At 36.9% G+C, this 19,199-nt stretch overlaps 1 protein-coding gene and 1 pseudogene across 1 annotated transcript; one reads left to right on the forward strand and one right to left on the reverse strand.

Moving 5' to 3' along the window:
* Nucleotides 1-316: 316 nt before the first annotated feature.
* Nucleotides 317-10,940, forward strand: LOC143565305 (uncharacterized; annotated as a pseudogene).
* A 4,953-nt stretch (nucleotides 10,941-15,893) lies between these two features.
* LOC143565315 (uncharacterized) lies at nucleotides 15,894-16,873 on the reverse strand. The gene is made up of 5 exons (XM_077052316.1): nucleotides 16,807-16,873; nucleotides 16,602-16,728; nucleotides 16,418-16,531; nucleotides 16,140-16,338; nucleotides 15,894-16,017 (listed from the first exon to the last, which is right to left on the reverse strand). The coding sequence occupies exons 1-5, from the start codon at nucleotides 16,861-16,863 to the stop codon at nucleotides 15,894-15,896; spliced, it is 621 nt and encodes a 206-aa protein (XP_076908431.1). The 5' UTR covers nucleotides 16,864-16,873.
* Between the last annotated feature and the right edge of the window lie 2,326 nt (nucleotides 16,874-19,199).

Consider the following 19,199-nt stretch of genomic DNA (forward strand, 5'->3'; position numbering starts at 1 on the left):
CATGTGTTTGTGTATTGTGATTAGACGCAAACAATGATAGGCGAGTAAAAGCTGATATTCCATCGTATTGTAGCGTAAGTTGTGGTTAGAAATAGAAAAATTATTCTGTGATTACTGTAAGTGTAACATTTGTTTTTCTCATCTCGACTGTTTCTAGGATTATATATTTTTAAAGTTTCTTGCTTTGAATCATTACCTTTTGAAAAAGATATTTAAAAAGAAGGCACTGGGTCAAAGTCATGGAAGTAGTAGGCTGAGATTATTTCACAAATATATATGTTTGTGCCCCCTTTCATTTTTTTATATTATAACAATAATGGAAGTAGCAATCAAGATTTGTGTGTTTCTTGTTGTGTATTTCATTAATGGTATTCAATCCAGTGATCACCATAAGAAGCTAACTACATCAGAGATCATTGCCAAGTTGAATCTAGCACCAAATCCAGAAGGTGGTTTTTTTATAGAAACATTCAGACACTTCCATCAACCTTTCCACTTCTCAACTTCCCTCCAGATGTAAGTAACATATTTCATATGTTTTAGAGGATCGAAAACCGGATTATGTTTTCTGAACAAATAAATAACTTCAAATTGTAAAATGAAAGAATGGTTAACCTGTATCTTTCCTTGCATTCACAAATAATACAATTGGTATATATTGAACATTGTTTCCAAAATAAACTATACTAAACACAACCAAATAATTAAGACAATGAGAAATATCCCAAGAATCATGACCATATCTCTTGTATCTCTTCCATTAATATTCCCCCGCAGTTTTAACGGGAGTAAGGTCGAACGTTTAAACTGGACGTGAAAGACTCGAACAATCGCCATGTAAGCCCCTTGGTAAAAATGCTTGCAAACTGAAACTCTGACGGAACATGAAGGACCCGAACATGGCCTATTTGAACCTTTTCCCGAACAAAGTGTATGTCCATTTCGACATGTTTCGTGCATTGATGTTGGACCGGATTACCCGAGAGGTATATAGCAGAAACATTGTCACAATAAACAATAGTTGCTTTTCGTACGGGCACCCGAAGTTCCAATATTAGGTTCCGAAACCATGTAGCCTCGGCAACTGCATTGGCTACCCCCCTGTATTCGGCCTCTGCACTGGATCGAGACATGGTCGGTTGGCGTTTTGAGGACCAAGAGACCAGATTATCACCGAGGAATATGCAGTACCTCGAGGTAGAACAACGTGTATTAGGGCACCCGCCCCAGTCCGCATCGGAGAATGACGTGAGTGCATGGCACGGAAGATGGTGTAATACGAATACCCAGATTGATTGTTCCATGAATGTACCTCAATAAACGTTTGAGGAAAGTAAGATGTGAGTCGCGAAGGGCATGCATGAAGAGGCATAATTGTTGGACCGCGTAAGATATATCCGGACGGGTGAATGTGAGATATTGAATGCCCCAACAATGCTACGATAGAACGTGCCATCAGTTAAGAGTTCCCTCGTAGTAGCACTTAGCTTAGAGTTGGTTTCCACCGGTGTGTGGCACGGTTTACAAGCCGTCATGGACGCGCAATGTAGAATGTCCCACGCATACTGCGTTTGAGACAAAAACATATCCTGATTATCTCTAGTGACCGAAATGCCGAGAAAGTGGTGAAGCGGGCCCAAATCTGTCATGGCAAACTCATCGCATAATCGGGTAATAATTTGATTGCGAAGTGCGGTGGTCGATGCGGTTAGGACAATATCGTCAACATAGAGAAGCAAATATGCCATTTGGTCACCTCGATTATACACAAACAAAGATGTGTCACAATTCACAAACACTGTTTTTGAACCCCCAACGAAAGCAAAAATGTCGAGAACCTGTGATACCATGCGCGAGGTGCCTGTTTTAAACCATAGAGCGATTTATTCAACTTACACACGTGGTTCGGGAATTTGCGGATGAACGATGTCGGGTTGTTGTTGAACGAACATGGTTTCCTGTAAGTGGCCATGTAAGAAGGCATTTTTAACATCTAACTAATGTATCGGCCAACATCGTGAGACTGCCAGAGAAAGAACCGTACGGATGGTTGTCGGTTTGATAATGGGGCTAAATGTTTCTGTGTAGTAAATTCCCACAGTTTGCGATTTACCATTGCAAACCAATCTAGCTTTATATCGATCCAACGAGCCATCTGCTTTGAACTTGTGACGAAAAAGCCACCTGGATCGGATAACTGGGTTGTTCGTTGGTCGGGGAACCAAATCCCATGTCTGATTTCCCTGCAATGCACTAAATTCATCGTTCATGGCACGCAGCCAATTAGGATCCGATAAGGCTTTTAGGTAGGATGTAGGTATGGGTGAGACATTAGCAGTGGCCGCGAGATTGTATTTAGGATTAGGTTATATAATACCAGTTTTGGCTCTAGTATGCATATGGTGAGTGTTAATAGGGTGATCTGGTTGGGTAGTGGTGGTGGGTGGAGCATGGTTTGGTGCGTGGGTGGAGGGTGACATCGGATTCGGTGTAGGTGTTTAAGGAGGTTGTACGTTTGCAAGGCTAGGAGGGGGTGAGCTAGGTGGGATGATTGGAGTTTGTTGGGTTTGGGCCGATGGGGTGGAAGGTGTTGGGCTAGGTGATGTGTGTGGAGAGTGTGACGGTGGAGGATGGGGTGAGAGGTGATAAGGTGAAAGTAAAGTTGGGTTGGGGTCATCTGGAAAGGAGTAGGATGTGTGTGGTGGGGTGATGGTGGTAAAGGGAAAGGATTGTTCGTTGAATTTGACATGACGGGAGATGTGGACGCGACCTGTAATGGGATAGTAGCACCGGTAGCCAAGAAAGTCCGATGGGTAGCCTAGGAAAATACAACGAGTGGATTGGGGAGAGAGTTTATTGGGTTGGGTAGCTGACATGTTTGGATAGCATTCGCACCCGAACACTCGTAAGTGATCGTAAGAAGGGTGCCGGTGGTAGAGGACAAAGGCGGGGGTTTAGAAATGAAGTCGTTTAGTGGGAAGAATGTTGTGAAGATAAGCAGCGGTGTGAAAAGCTTCTACCCAAAAAGGAGCTGGAAGACGAGCATGGATAAGAAGAGCACGAATGATATCATTAACGCGTCGGATCATGCGTTCGGCACGTTCGTTTTGTTGAGAAGTTTGGGGGCAAGAAAAACGAAAAACTAACCCATTTGTGTGAGCGAATGATTTGAAGTTGTTGTCAAATTCAACGCCAATGTCACATTAGAATGTTTTAATGTTCGTGTTAAATTGGGTTTGGACAAGTTTATGAAATTTGACAAATGTAGGAAAAGATTCATATTTAAATTTTAATGGGTAAACCCATATGTAATTTGTGTAATTATCAATGAGAAGCATATAATATTTGTAACCTGAATTACTGGGGACGGGTGAAGTCCAAATGTCACAATGTATAATATCAAACGGTTTAAGTGTAATAGATAAAGATTCAAAAAAAGGTAACCGTTTACTATTAGAAATATGACACGAAGAACAAAAAAGAGAGTCAACATGTTTATTACATTTAAAATTGAAAAAAAGACTAAGATAATCTAGCACGGTCGCACCGGGATGCCCGAGATGATCATGCCAAGGAACGGTTGATGACGACGAAAGCAAAGTGAATGCGGGTGGTGTGAATGAGTAGAGATCACCGGAGCTATTGTGACGGGAAAGGAGGCGTCCATCCTTGAGATCCTTCAAAGAAAAACCAAAATGGTCAAATTCAACAGAAACTTGGTTATCAATGGTAAATTTACGAACGGAAATTAGGTCTTTTATGACTTATGGTGAGTATATTATTTGGTTTAAGTTGTAGGTTTTATTTGGGAGGACGTGTAAGCCATTACCGGATCCGTTTGTCTGCAAACGCTGGCCATTACCAACAAAAATAGTGTTAGAAAATAATGACAAAGGGGAAGTGATTTTACCAACGTTCGAGGTAATTTGAGATGATGCTCCGGTGTCCATGTTCCAATACGGTTCCGCATTGTTTAAATTCATATTGTTGAGGGCGGTGCCGATGAAACTTGGGCTGAGCGCGTTAAGATAAGGCGGTCCAAACCCCGGATGCGAATACTGGGCCGAAGCTATATGGGCCTGGTGTGGATGAGCAAATGGACCTGATTGATATGGAGTAGGAGGTGGAGCCAATTGTAATTTTGATTTGAGTGGGCCTGGGATGGAGGTGAAAAACCAGATTTCCATCCAGTTTGAGGGGGACCAGATTGCCATCCAGTTTACCCACTTTGCCATGTTCTAAAGCCAGAGGATCTGCAGCCTCCTTTTCCCCGGTATTTACCGCCGCCGCGGCCTGCACCACCACCGCGCCCCCTCCTTCTATAATTCGGGTCATAATTATTGCCTTTATAATTCGAATTCGACGGTGGCTGAGATGTCTTGTTAGGGTTCTTGGTGGTGAGCAACAGTGAATCACGGGATTGATCGGACGTTTTTCCGGGCCGCGCGGCTTGGCGTTGCTCCTTCTGAACCATCTGGCGTGCGGCATCCCACGTAGGGCAACTGTTGTTGATGATGGTGCCGATGGTATCTAGCTCGACTGGTAAACCGCGAACCATTTGCATAACTAGTCGAGTTTTGCTAACCGGTTGTTCCAAATCACCCAGTTGTCGAGCGATTTCTTTTAGTTTCTTGCAATAGTCATCGAGACCGCCACAGCTTGCTAAGGTTGTGTTGGTGAATTCATGTTCGAGGGTAGCGGCTCGGGATTGTTTGTTGAACATGAATACATCCTGGATTTTGGTCCAAGCTTGATGGGCGGTACTGTTATCTTCAAGAGTGCGGGAAAGTAAGTCACCGTTGATCGTACCATAGATGTCACACCCCAACCTAAGGCGGAAATGTCGGGGCGTGATCCGATTGCTCACAGCTCGAAGATACTCTCATAATATAAATGTGACAATATCTAATTAATTATTTATTTAAAATACTACACACAATATCCAAATACAACCAACAATTCAAATATATAAATATAAGCTTAAATTATAATTATCTTGATTATATCCTAAGGTCTTGTCTACGTGTCCAACTTCAATCTTCAATACAAGCAACCTGCATATGCGTAGAAAATGGTTTTTGTCAACATAAAGTTGAGTGAGAATATCACCAGTTTTATACAACAATATAAATAAGCATAACGTGATAAGTGCGATAAATATAATCAAACCATAAACAAGTATGTAGACCGTTGCCAAGCGAATCGAGCTTTGGTCACCAGCAGGAACACCCGCTATATGATTGATTGAATAGTAATCCCAATATACGATTGATTGAATGGTAACACAAGTAAGTAAGTAGCACGTATGTTTGATTAAATCACTCACAATAACACGTATGTATTTGTTTGAATATATATATATATATATATATATAGTATGAAATACGAATACGTACGCATATGTCCCCAAAACATTTAGAAAAGTTGAGTAAAATAGGGGAATGATAAACTCACCTTAGATTAATGAGAAACGAATATAAATATGAATAAGTGAGCTAACGAATAAGCGAGTCGTCCACTACACATCAAATGATATAAGCAATTCAGAATATGAGACTTTAAGATATGATAATATATATAAAAACGAACTCGTTGCCGCTGGAACCAATCCAAACGGACGTTTAGAATTTCAGTTAAGTTTGTTTTAAGAATTAAGCGAGCTGGTACTGACCAAAATCCGAACAGCGAGTCAGAATTCAGGTTTTGGCCAGTAACCTTAAATTACGTTTCAAGAATAAAATTCTTCTGGACCGAACGTTGAATCTGACCAGAAGTATGAGAAAACGTTAAGTCAAACTAGTTGACTATTTTGCCCTTTAACGAGTTTTAAACGATTTGACCAGTCAAAACCCTCCAACCACCGAAATTGATTGAAGGTTATTGACTAGGAAATATATATGAATGATTCCTATGTTTACAACTTATCCGGAAAGTGAAAGAATCAAGAGAAACAAATAGTCAAAGGTCCACATGTATGCAAAGTCAATCGTTTTTTATGAGTGTATCTTCAACAATAATGCAAAAACCGAAGAAGATTGGTGATGAAAAGATGGAGGATGGCTGGAGTAGGTGAGTTAGGGTTTAGGGATGATTTGTGGTAGAGAATATATTATATGTTTATATAGGATTCACTAAAACAAACTAAATATGGTAACTTACTTGTTTTAGAGCCAGATGGGCCTTTAATGATCAAATCAACATTATAACAAGTAAATTTTGTTCTTGATCAAGGGTTAATGAGTATGGACATGTATCTAAGCTATATTAGTCTTCTTGGGTCTTAAAACACTCGATTATGTCCTAAAATAAGTGATTTCGGGCCAGAAACGAACTAGGAAGGAAGTTCGGTGCTTGAAATCTATGCAGTTCATCCACGGCGGCGCGCGGTGGGCCTAGGCCACCCAACGCGCGGCGCTCCAGCTAAGGGAGGGCATGTTTGGGTTTTTGACATTATTAGTCCATGTACTTTGTATAAAATCCATTTCTTGTTTATTTTAAAGTTTAAGCAAAACACAGACAACTTAAAGAACTTAAAGGGTATTAATGGTAAATATAAATCTTTATTACTTAAATTTGTTTAATTTGATTACTATCAAATATCCAAAAATGCATCAGGCTCGGATTTTATATAAACGAATATGGGTTCGAAAAATCTGAGATGTTACAATAGATCCATTGAAGAACAAGAGCATCAATTTCAACCCATTGAGGGTAGGCCGGGTCATCGTGGACAGGTGCCGGGGTACCGTCGATGTGATTGAGTACTTTGTATGCCTTGGCGTGGAGTTTAAACAGCTTGACCCATGCCGAGTAGGTTGTATCGGTTCCATCGAGGGTACGCATTTCATTTTGAATGTTGGTAACGGTGTATGCGGAGTGAAGGGTAGGTTTTGGGTCACCGGCCGGAGGTTTGGAGGTATCGTCCCTAGCCATGACTGGGGATCGGAAAGAGAAAAGAAAAAAATTGTGTTAGAACCGAAGCTCTGGTACCATGAAAGAATGATTAACCTGTATCTTTCCTTGCATTCACAAATAATACAATTGGTATATGTTGAACACTAGTTTGAGGCCCGTGTATTACACGGGTACTAGATGAAAATTTCAAAATTGAGCATTAAGCGAAATACATTCAACAACACAATTATCATATATTGTTAAAACAGTGACAATTTACATTAAAATTACATGAATTACAAAACAATAATTTTACACAAATATGCTACAAATTAGTAAAAATTTCTTTGTAGTTTATATTTGTGGTTGTATTGATTAATACCTTGCTTATAAAGAATCAGTATCTTTTGTCAATGTATGCTTGGAACTTTTGATAAGGCCATTCATAATCTTAATAAAACTCTCGCATTAGTCAATATACATTCTTCATATGAATGTAATTTCCAGGATAAATGAAAAAGACATACTAATGTTAAAGGTCAGCTAATGGAAATCATAATGTTAAACGCAAAGTTGGACTGCATATTTGACTTATAGTTTGACGAATATAGATGTGAATTTTAGAAAGCATATCATAATCAAATTTTGATACTTACCATCATAAGTTCATAAGCATAACATCAATTGATGATAGAACTTTAAGCCCATCGTGTAAAAATAAAACAAAGTACATTAACAGGGGTTGTGAATTAAACCATACTACAGATATGATTTGTACTAATTGTATTATTTTAAAATTTTGTGTATAGATTTCATATTTTGAATATAAATCATACTAAACACCTTAATAATGTACTAATAAATAGGTAATGCTATTATCATAATAAATAAAAAGGTAGATAAATAGATAGGTGGTTGTCATAAGTATCTACCTGATAGAGAATAAATTCAAGTAAGGCGTTTCTTCTTGTGCCCAAATAACAAGGAAGATAACACTAACACAACTCCAATTCCTTGTGCAGATCGTAATCCTTGTATTCATTTAAAATAAATATATAAATTAAATGGCTGAAATAAAAAAAGAAGTTAAAATTATGAAACTATACTCGACTCTGCAAAAGAATAAAAACCACAGAACCAACAAATTTGTATATTGAAGTTTTTTTTATTACTATTGACAATGCTTGCATTGATTCCATCATTGCCTATTCTGCTACACACATAACAAAATCAATAAAATGTTAACCTAAAATTGACATTTTATAGAAATAGATTGAAAAACATAGAAATAAGATTCAATCAAGTGATTAAATTAAAAGTAACATATTGAGGCTAAGAAACTGTATGCCTTTCTTTATGCTTTTGACCTTGAGAGTTTTTTTTTTCATAAATTGTATAACTTTTTAAAAAATAAGAATAAATCCAATTAATTATACATCTTTTTATGTAATCACTAAACATTAAATCAAAATCTTGGCTGATAGTTTACAATGAACTCAAAATTATGTATTAAAATTGACGAAATATACCAAAAATTCAAGATTGAGGGTTTACATAACATGGGCCAATAAGAAGGAACAACAAACAAATATATTTAGGGTTGACGCTTCTTGAAAGAAAGACAAAATCAAATCAATTTACTACCTACCATTGAAGTAAAAAAAAACTTGAGGTACTAAATCGATATGTTGCGTAAATCAAAACGAACCATTCAAAAACCCTAATATTTCGAAAGTTATGGTTTGTTCGTACTAAAATGTTTGTAAATCATGCGAAACGCCAAAGAAAAACAATCGAAAGTATGTTATTCATGAGTTTTACTTTGAAATCAATAGAGCTTCCGACTGTTGAGGCGGAGCTAGGGTGGGTTTGCATCTGGATGAGTTAGATCGATTTTCTGATTTTCCATATTCTTGGAGGAAAACCACCTCGGGTTTTGGTTCTAAAACTTCCACCAAATCCCTATCAATCAACATAAACTTAAAATTAATAAACAATATCCAAAATCGTATCAACATCCAAGTACTGCATGTTTCTTCAATGCAAAGCATAAGTAGATAACTTGTGACACCTTCTTAAGTAAGCAATACTTATAAAGTGAAGCTATTAAAACATATCATTCATGCTATATATACCATTTTAAAGAACAATAATTCTATAACTATTTGAGTATATAATCCAAAAACATAAGATTAGGAACTCCATCAAATAGACTAATAGAGTAAAATGTGTTTATCCCTGCACGCGATCTAGCAACATAATAGAGTAAAATGGATTAACCTTATATTGTTTATTCTAACAAACTTATAACCAAAACAGTGTTACTCCATCAGTGAATTAGACTAATAAAAAATGAAATCAGATACTAAATATTCTAAACAACTATCGATCACTGAATTTCATAAAAGTATATACCAAAAATCTTAACAAATCCAGCGTTGAGGAACACACCTCAAGCCCTAAATCCTTGTAGCGAGATACAAGAACGCACTTGAAGGTCTAACTTCATGTAGCATTGAATTATGTAAGAAGCCCTAACTTTATCAGATGAAGAATCCTTAAACAAATTCGTACGTCGAGATTCTTTGTGTTTAATTAGTATGTAAGAATCCCTAAAATTTATCATACGAAGAAGACATTTTGGAAAGAAAGGCGGATCTTGGGTTTCTAATCGGGGAGGGTTGCAATTGTTATAAAAACAAATAAAGTTATAACAATATATAGATCCAGAAATGAATAGTTGAGTCGGGTAAGACCCACGCGGGATCCGAAAAAGAAATCATACATTGAAAATGGGTTTAAAATTGTGAGGAGGGAAAGAGAGTGACAAGTGGCACAAAGTGGTATTCTTTTATTAGTATAGATAGATTGTTTCCAAAATAAACGATACTAAATACAGTAACCGAATAATTAAGACAATGAGAAATATCCCAAGAATCATGACCATATCTCGCTTGTATCTCTTCCATTAATATAAAACTTAAAGCTTAGAGATTCATTCTAAATAAAAGTCAGATTAAATATGTGAATTAATGAAATCCAAGATTGCGGGAAATTTTCGGGAAAGCTTTTAGAGTTAACATCAAGGCTCTAATTCTCTATATGAAAGAATATGAGTTTGTGAGTAGAGAAAACTATTTATCAAATTATCATGATTTGTTCAAGTGCATGAAAAAGGTTGAAAGGTTTCGATCGCATCTTATAGGTCCGGTCCTTAAACTAAACGTTATGTCTGTTTTAAGTTGGGTCGTTTTCTAAGCCTTTTGAGTTTACACTTTACATAATTGGGACCATATATGACTCCTAGACTCTTGAATCAGTTCATTATCCATAATTGTTATGGTGAAATATGCTAGACGTTCTAAAACCATCATAGTTAACCAAGTAGAAAGAATTTATCAAATAATATTCACCCTAGTTGATGCATTATACTTCATAATAGTTTGATAAATAACTTATATTTACTCATTTAGTGTGGCATTAACATTTTACATTGTTCTTCGCTTTGAAACTCGAAACAGTGTTGATCGTCCTATTAGTACAGCCATATACTTCTTCCTTCCATTCGGGAAGGTCTCAAACCTCCACCGTATTCCAAGTGCAGAAACATGGCATTTCTATTTAGGCGAACCCCTTACGGTACATACTAAACTAACTAATACTATGTAGTAATATTTTCTTGATATTTATACCATCTTCTTCAACAGATACTAGAAATCAATGATAAAGACAGGGCTGTCAAAGTCACTAACATGGGACAAAATATCCTTGAAGGTCAACGAGTTCAGTATACGGTCCCGCCAGACGTGTGGTTTGATGCTTTCCCGACAAGAGACTATGACATATTAGCCAACAACCGAGTTGTGAAAAGGGCACCAAGGGATGCAGAAAAACACTTTTCTTTGGTGGGAACAACAGTTGCGCCTGCTTTCGAGTCTGATGACTTTATGTTGGCTAATCGTTCTCAACTCGTTTCTCGGTTTCCTGCTCTAGAATCTCTCATATCAATTATTACGCCTTCTGACCTCTCTATCCCTATGGGGTAGAGGTAAGGCTGCCTACATCTTACCCTCCTCAGACCCTACCATAGCTTTGCTATTGGTGGGATATACTGAGTACGATGATGATGATCATGATGATGATGATTGAAATGCATTACTAGTTTCATGCTTTAGACTGCAATCATGTGTAGATTTTTTTCTATCTTTTTTTGTAAGGTATCATAAAAAAAACAAGTGCGAATAAAATATTAAAATTGGTGTATTTCAGAACCCGTTTTCAGAATTTATGCCTTTGGTGCTAACAAGGATTTAACAAGTTCGGTGCAGCTCAGTTCTATAGTTCCGTTCGATTTTGGAGCAAGGCATCACCAAAACCAAACAGTAGTTTTCGGTTTTAGAAAGAACCAACAAAACCAAACCATCGGTTACTAGTTTGGATTGATTTTGCCGCTTTTTCGGTTTTCGGTCTTTACTGATTCGATTAATCGGCCTTTTTTGACTCTTTTCGGACCCTAATTAAATATATATAAAACTATGATAAGCATCATGAGCAACTGCAAAATGCTAGAATATAAACATCATTAGGTTCCTTCAGGTTTAAATATTTCTAGTCAATAAACTCATACAAAGCTGCTGGTATGTTTACTTTCTCTGACTAGAGCTTGGCTTACTAATCTAGCCGGGCCGGCCTCCTTGTTTCTCTTCTGGGGCGCCTCTTCGAGGACCCGCTATCAGTATCCGTTGACGCAGCTACGGTGGTCTGCTGGTCTGTAACAGAATCTGAGAAAGATAATAACTGCTCTAGTACATCACCGAAACCGTCATCATTTTCTTCCTCGGTTGCATTAAAGTTCCTGTCTTGCTCAGAGTCTTGGTTTTCCAACGGGTTGAGTCCCGTTTTTTGATAAAATAAATCTTTCTGCGTATTCCAATCTTCAGTTGTTTTCTCGACTACATCTCCGATTAGTTTATTGTCTTTTGCAATGTGGTTTACATCTTTTGTATCTATCACCTTTTCAGCTCCTTTAGAATGTAAACATAAAAAGAAATTAGAAACGCTTCCAAGGACTTAGCATTTGGCAGTTAATGTCAAATCTGTAATTTTGACATTTGTAATCAGTCTTTATCATTAGGTTTATTTATTACTTAACATAAAACCTGGTAAAAAAAACACCATGAAAGTAATAAACCTTATAGAAATCTTATATTTGACTTTTGAGATCAAACATGTGACTTTTAAGATTCAAAATCTGACAACATGTGACCACATGGTTACGGACTTACGGATATTTCTTCAAAAGATGAAAACACTTTCAGCCTTTTTAAAATGAAAGAAACCAAAAGACTCCATGAAAATAAAATTCCATCATAAGACTTGTGTTTTTACTGTTAATGTCAAATTTGTGACCTTTTAGTTTCAAAATCTGCTAGGACCTATATTAATGGATCTTTCTTCTGAAAATTTCCATGCTCTTGTATCAAATTATCAAACTTTTATTGCTAAACACTAGCTGATTTAACATTTGACACGAGACGTGAGATTCTTCACTTAATTAAGATGTTCAAGATTATATCAGCATGAGAAAGAAAAGAAAACCTTTGATAGCTTGCTCTTTAGCCAGAGAATAATCTCTTGACAATTTCTTGAGTGATTCAACTTCCAGTTCCTTTCCCTGAATCACAAACACATATTACATATAATGAGTTTGTCTTGTTTAATAAGTTGTATAAATAATAAGATATGCAGCAAAACAGTCAACTTTGCAGTGTCTGACAAAACCGATTCTGATTTTTATTTTTTTAATCTAATAATCTGACATGAAAGCGCAACTTCAAATACCTCCTAGTCAAACACCTAAATAACTATCTGTGTTACATGTTAAATAGTCTAAAGACCAAATTGTACTTTTTAGATAGTTAGAAGACTAGATTGTTAGAAGTCCTAACTCAGTTTGTTAGTTTGTCAGTGTACTTAACCAATCTTTACGATTAATAACACTCATTGGTTAGTTAATCTCATCTGTTACACTTCTCTCAATTCATTCTCTCTCTAATTCTGTTCGTAACATCGGTATCAAAGCCATCGAGCTTCTTATGCTTATTCCGATTACGAACTTATCCTTGAACTCCGATCACCAGAGTTCAATTTTCTTTCATGTTCCAATTTGTACCAGAGATCATTCAATTTCAAGATGGCGACTACGAGAAGTCAAGCTGAGATGGACAAAATCACACGCCCCTGCTTAAGTTTGATGCGTTAGTGAAGAAACCAGAGCAGGCGTTCACCGCTATTTGTCAGATTCTTGACAAATTAATGAGCAGCAAGAATTCAAACAGCAATTCGTCGACCAGTTTGGATACGAATCTATCAGCGAATCAGGATTTCAACAATTCTTCGATTAGCCAAATTTGAATTTCCAAAATTCAATGGAACAGAGGATGTCGAAGATTGGATTTGCAAACGCGAGCACTTCTTCAATGTCAACGAGACACCAGAGAATTTCAAGGTACGTTACACGGTTATCAATCTAGAGGGGAAAGAGATGAAGTGGCATAAACTAGACAAATTGCTAGTGTAACTTGGTGTGAGTATTCTAAAACCATTGATCGATTTTCAACTTCATTATTCAAAGATGGCATGGGTTTTCTTACTTCTACTGTTTAAGTGGGTTCATTAGACGACTATTGTGATCAATTTAATGAGAATCTACTTAGGGTTACTATTGTGGAAGAATATGCAATCTGTATTTTCTTAAAAGGATTAAAACCTGAAATTAGTGGTGTAGTTAGGTTATTGGATCCTAAGACAATGAGGGAAACTTATATGTTGGCCTACCCCTACATCAAACAGTTAAGAGGTTTCTAGGGGTTATCTGGATACTATAGAAGGTTTATCCGTGCATATGGCATTCTTGCTGAACCTCTTTACCAATTTACTCAAAAAAGACTCTTTTTCTTGGGATGAAAAAGCTTCTTTAGTTTTTAATAAGTTGAAGCAGGCTGTCTGTTCACTTTGTCTAACTTTTCCAAACCCTTCATTCTTGAGACCGACGCCTCAAATACGGGAATTGGAGTGGTGTTAATGCAGGATAATCATCCTCTTGCTTTTATTAGCAAGGCATTATCACCAAGGCAACAAGCATATTCAGTATATGAGGAGTTACTAGCTATCATTTTTGCTGTAAAACATTGACACCATAATTTGTCCCTAGGTCATTTTATGATTAAAAGTGATTCAAAAAAGCCTGAAACATCAGAAGCCAACCACTACTCTACAGCATGTGTGGCTATCTAAACTACTGGGATATGATTATGAGATTGTTTACAAAAAGAGGGTAGAGAATCAGGTTGCTGATGCATTTTCTAGAGTGCATGGACCAGCTCTGTTTACTATTTCTCTATCTACCTTAGATGGTACTTTGTCAGAAAAAATCAAGTTACATGGCAGGAAGATTCAAGTACTAAAGAAAAGAATTGAAGGCTCTCTCAAGGTGGTGTGATCCCTAGATACAAGTGGGATGGTGTGCGACTTACAAAGAAAGACAAACTAATAGTGAGCAACAATGCAGCTTTACAAGAAAAGATCAAGTTGTGTCATGACTCTGCTCTGGGATGGCAATCTGGTGTACATGCTACTACTTGGAGAATTAAGAGTATGTTCCAATAGAAGAGCTTGACTAAACGACTTGTGATATTTGTCAACAAACAATGAATGAGAATTTGGTTTCTCCTGGCCTTTTGCAGCCCTTGCCAGTCCCTAAATATGTCTTTTCTGACATTTCTATGGACTTTGTTGGTGGTTCTCCTAGGGCTAATGGTAAACATACCGTTTTGGTGGTCACTAAAAAATGGTCATTTTACACCTTTGGTTCATCCTTATATTACAGCCACAGTAGTAGCTCAGGTGTTTTTAGACAATATTTTTGAACTGCATGGCTGGCCTCAAAAGTCTCAAACCATAGTTTCTAATAAAGACCCAATATTTGTTAGTAATTTCAGGAAAGCCTTTAGTAGATTACAAGGGGTTCAGCTATCAACGTCTACAGTGTACCATCCTCAATGAGATGACCAGAATGAAGTTGTGAACATGTTTACTGATGGCTCAAATGTGTGTCATTAGCAAAGTGGTGGTATAACACTAACCTCCATTCTGCACTTAACCTAGCACCTTTTCAAGCTCTATACAGGTACCCTCCACCCTGTTTGTTCCCTATATCCATAAAGACTGTCAAGTGGAAGCAGTTGATAAGATGTTATGTGAAAGAGAAGAGGCTATTAAAGTTTTCAAACAATCATTGCATACAGCTCAAATTGCATGAAGCAGCAGTCAGAGAAGAATGGTACAGAAAGGGAATTTGAGGTGGAGAATTGGGTGTTTCTGAAATTACATCCTTATTGCCAATCAACTCTAAACAATACCAGGTCCAATTCTAAGCTAGCACCTAAATATTTTGGGCCAATCCTGATTGTAGAAAGAGTGGGACAAGCGGCTTCCGCTTAGACTTTTAACAGTTGAAGCTCAGATTCACCACACATTCCATGTGTCACTGCTCAAATTAGCTCGGGTCATCATTCAACTGTAATTCCCTTGCCAACTCAACGAAGATTTTTGTACACTTCGGCTGCAATTGTGTATCGAAGAATGATGAAAAAAGAAAACCGTGCAAGTGTTGATGTTTTAATTCGTTAGAAAGACTTACCTGTTTCTGAATCAACCTGGGAGAACTTGGAAGAGATGCAAGCCCGCTTCCCGGATTTCAAGTTTTGATTTTGGGGTCAAAAAAGTATTGTTAAAATTTAAATAGTCTAAAGACCAAATTGTACTGCTCAGATAGTTAAGAGGACTAGATTGTTAGAAGTCCTAATTCAGCTTGTTTTGTTAGTTTGTCAACTGTACTTTAACCAGTCTTAATGATCAATAACAGTCAGCGATTGATTAGTTAATCTCATCTGTTACATCTAACCCTATTCGTAACAATCTGATTCTGATTCTTAAAATCACATAAACCGCTTTGAAAATAAACATTCAAACACGTCCAGTATATATTGCTTATAACAGTATTGATGTATACTCACCATGTCCATGTGAATGTACCGTTCAATCTGTGTGTCTACAAATAACCTATTCCGAATATCAAAAACACAGTTAAAAAGGGTAAAACATTGGTGGAAAAACATCAGTGGCTGCATATGTGGGAAAACTAGTTTACTGCAAAAACGGTAAAAAACGAATTAAAGACTGACCTTTTATTTGCATGTTCAATACGCGCATTCTGCATATACGTTAGTTCATTCACTCTGTCTTCAACAGAATCTTCCTTCAAATCAATAGCCCCGTAGAGGAACAAATTCCTTTCTACCATACTATTAACTAAAACAGGTACAACTGATATACTTTCTTTCTTTGCATCAATAACCAGTTCCTTCAGTCTCTTCATTTCCCCTACCAAATTATATAGTTTCAGTATATTTTTTTTTTACTTTTAAAAAGCAACAAACTTAAAGAGGAAGTGATAGTATACGTAGACATAAATAAATTTTAAAGGGCCGTTTAAACGGTTGCGTTTCATGTAGACAGTAAAGACAATAAAGACCCCCAAGCCTTTGTGATATAGAAGCAGTAGACGTCATGTAACCTGCAAAAAAGTATACAATATTAATTACTATGGGATTCAATTAAGTTGAAAATTTGAGGGCAAACGATACCTATGCAACGGGCATACAAAGATTGCATAAAAAACCCGAACTTTGAGGTAGGTTTTGCTTCAAAGATGCAGGAGAACTTCTTGGAAAGCCATAGTCGCTTCATATCATCCAACAAGGTCATGTTACCCTGAATGATAATAGCATTTAAACAAAAACAATTTGGTGAAATTAAATAAATGATTAAAAAGAAGGTGTAGGAGAGTACCTCTGCAAACTCATTAATGAGATCATCAATGTCAAGTTTAAAAGGGCTGATGTCCATTGTTATCAGTATATATAATGTCACCTGATATTCAATAGTGAATGAAAAAGTGAAGATTAGTGTTCAAAGAAAGAGTTAAACCCTAGAGATTAAGAGGATGAAAATCGAAACCTAGGTTATGCATAATTCACAGCAAACCCCATAAATCAAAGATGGTAGAAAGTGAAGGGTGTTACCGGCGGCGAGGTGGTCCGGCAGGTGGCAGCGGCGGACTTGTCAAATATCTATCATAGGGTTATTTTACCTCCTTACTTTCCTACTTACCAGCACTATAACAATCTCAAAACACCTGGTTACTTATAAAAAAAAGTTACTGTATTATATTATATTATATTATACTATATATTAATTTTGAACTTTCTTAACTAAAAACGTGCATTAAAAGTTGTAACTTTGGTTTATTCTGTTGTAAATTGGGCTTTACAAATTGCATCTATGGCTGCTTATGTTGTACGTTTTATGGCTGCCTTCTACTGTTGTCGGGTTCCCCTAGGCGATGACTGGATGCCTACAGTTCCCTTTAATCATGCTTCATTCAATCATTTGTTTGTACTTTATGAAGTTGTGTTTGTAAGGATGTTCTTTAATCGGTTGTCGGTGTTTATTTTGTAGGCTTCAATTGTGGGATGGAGCTTTAATGTTTAATATATCATCTTTTCTCATTATTTCTTTTCTTTGTGTATCATCGCTTTGCTCCTGCCACAAACACAACCCTATTCAAAATCTTGAAACCCCCCAAATTGTAGAAACACTAGACCTGATGTATTTTATCTGAAGAATAATATTTAGTGGGATTCAAGATCTATTGCATTATATTTCCATTAGAGGTTCGTTGTTCATCGGTTTCTACAAATTAATGAATGATGCCTTAAAAGTCCATGTTTTTGGTGTTTTCCTTGGTGGTGTATGTGGCTGATTGCAGCATGGCAAGATTCGGTTTCTCTCTCTCTCTTCGTTGGCGATGATTTTGGTCAGCCACTCGGCGTGGCTATAACAACCCGGGTTTTCCACATACCACTTATATCTATAACCCGACCCGTCTTAGGATTGGGAAATTTTAACGATGAAAGTATCACGTTTAACGAGAAATATTTATACGGGTTATATTTATTTATATATTTATTTAAAATACATTTAACTTTCAAAAACGTACACTTTTAGCCCAAATCTAAACTTTAAACCTTCATTGTATCCACATCGACTCTCTAGGGACTGAAATGCAATTATTATATATAAACCATTTACCCAAAACCCGTAACCAGTAACCCGTATCCATATACCCAAATTGGTGACCCATTTAGATTACTTGAGCCACAATTAACGATCTAAACTCGGAATTGAATCTTGATTATGATTATTCTTGCCATTCTAGTCCTAACCGTCTCTTTTAATTAAGAAAACAAGATCTTATATAGCAAGAATTGATTTGTTTAACAAATCGTCCTAACCTAGGATTCGATTATATAATCTAGGGTTCATAACAATTCAATTCATCGTGTCTGGAGCTCCTTTACAATCCAACGACCTAAACCCCTATAGTTAATTGGATTTTTGAAGTCTGGAAACACCCCGTTCAACATCGTCTTCGCCGGCAACGTTAAATCACGATTAGCCCATGATTAATCAACAATTCAGGTACCTAAAGCATGCATATGGTTCGTCTAACATCGTATAATCTAAGCCCTGACATGAATTGAATGAATAATGAGCGGATCAATCGATTTCATACGCTAGGGTTTATAATCAAAATCGGGTTTTATGAATTATAAATGCATTTACATATCTTAACCAACTGACACCCTAGCTCAGTTGGCTAGGGTGTGTGTGTTTCCCTGTGAGCCGGCCATAGGCGCGGGTTCGAGTCCCGGCCGGCCCTATTTTTTGGTATTTTGTTTTTGATGATGGTTAAATTGGTTTTAATGATTTTTAATATATTATAATTAATATTAATTATTAAATAAACAATATTTTTGTTAAACCGACATCGTAAGTTAAGGTTTCGTGTCAAATAGCTCGTTACAAGTTCGTGTATATATTTATATATATATATACACACACATATATCACGCCCTGCTTGCGGTGCGCGCATATAATGTATATATGTGTGAACCCTCGGGTGGGCAAAAGTAAAATTGCACTAATTTTGACGTTATTTTACTAATCTCGTGAAAATAACGTTAAAAGTGGCGGAAGGTTAATCAGGCATCATGTGGTGGCGTTGATAGCCGAAAGACAAGGGCACATGCACCGATCAGCCGGTGTCCCGATGATTGAGTGCTATGTGCCTTATGTCCAAGGCTTGATGCAAAACTATTATCGAGCCGGGGGTCTCACCG

The sequence above is a fragment of the Bidens hawaiensis genome, unplaced genomic scaffold (assembly GCF_021521415.1).
Source record: "Bidens hawaiensis isolate Kalapana, Puna unplaced genomic scaffold, B.hawaiensis_p1.1 tig00001206_1, whole genome shotgun sequence".
NCBI classification, from domain to species: domain Eukaryota; kingdom Viridiplantae; phylum Streptophyta; class Magnoliopsida; order Asterales; family Asteraceae; genus Bidens; species Bidens hawaiensis.

Bases quoted from the DNA above. Each gene is read 5' to 3' on its own strand.
- LOC143565315 (XM_077052316.1), bottom strand. From the start codon at position 16,863: ATGGACATCAGCCCTTTTAAACTTGACATTGATGATCTCATTAATGAG. The intron at 16,532-16,601 runs GTATCGTTTGCC...ACTTTTTTGCAG, and splicing joins TTTGTATGCCCGTTGCATAG to GTTACATGACGTCTACTGCT. The intron at 16,018-16,139 runs GTCAGTCTTTAA...TATTCGGAATAG, and splicing joins ATTGAACATGCAAATAAAAG to GTTATTTGTAGACACACAGA.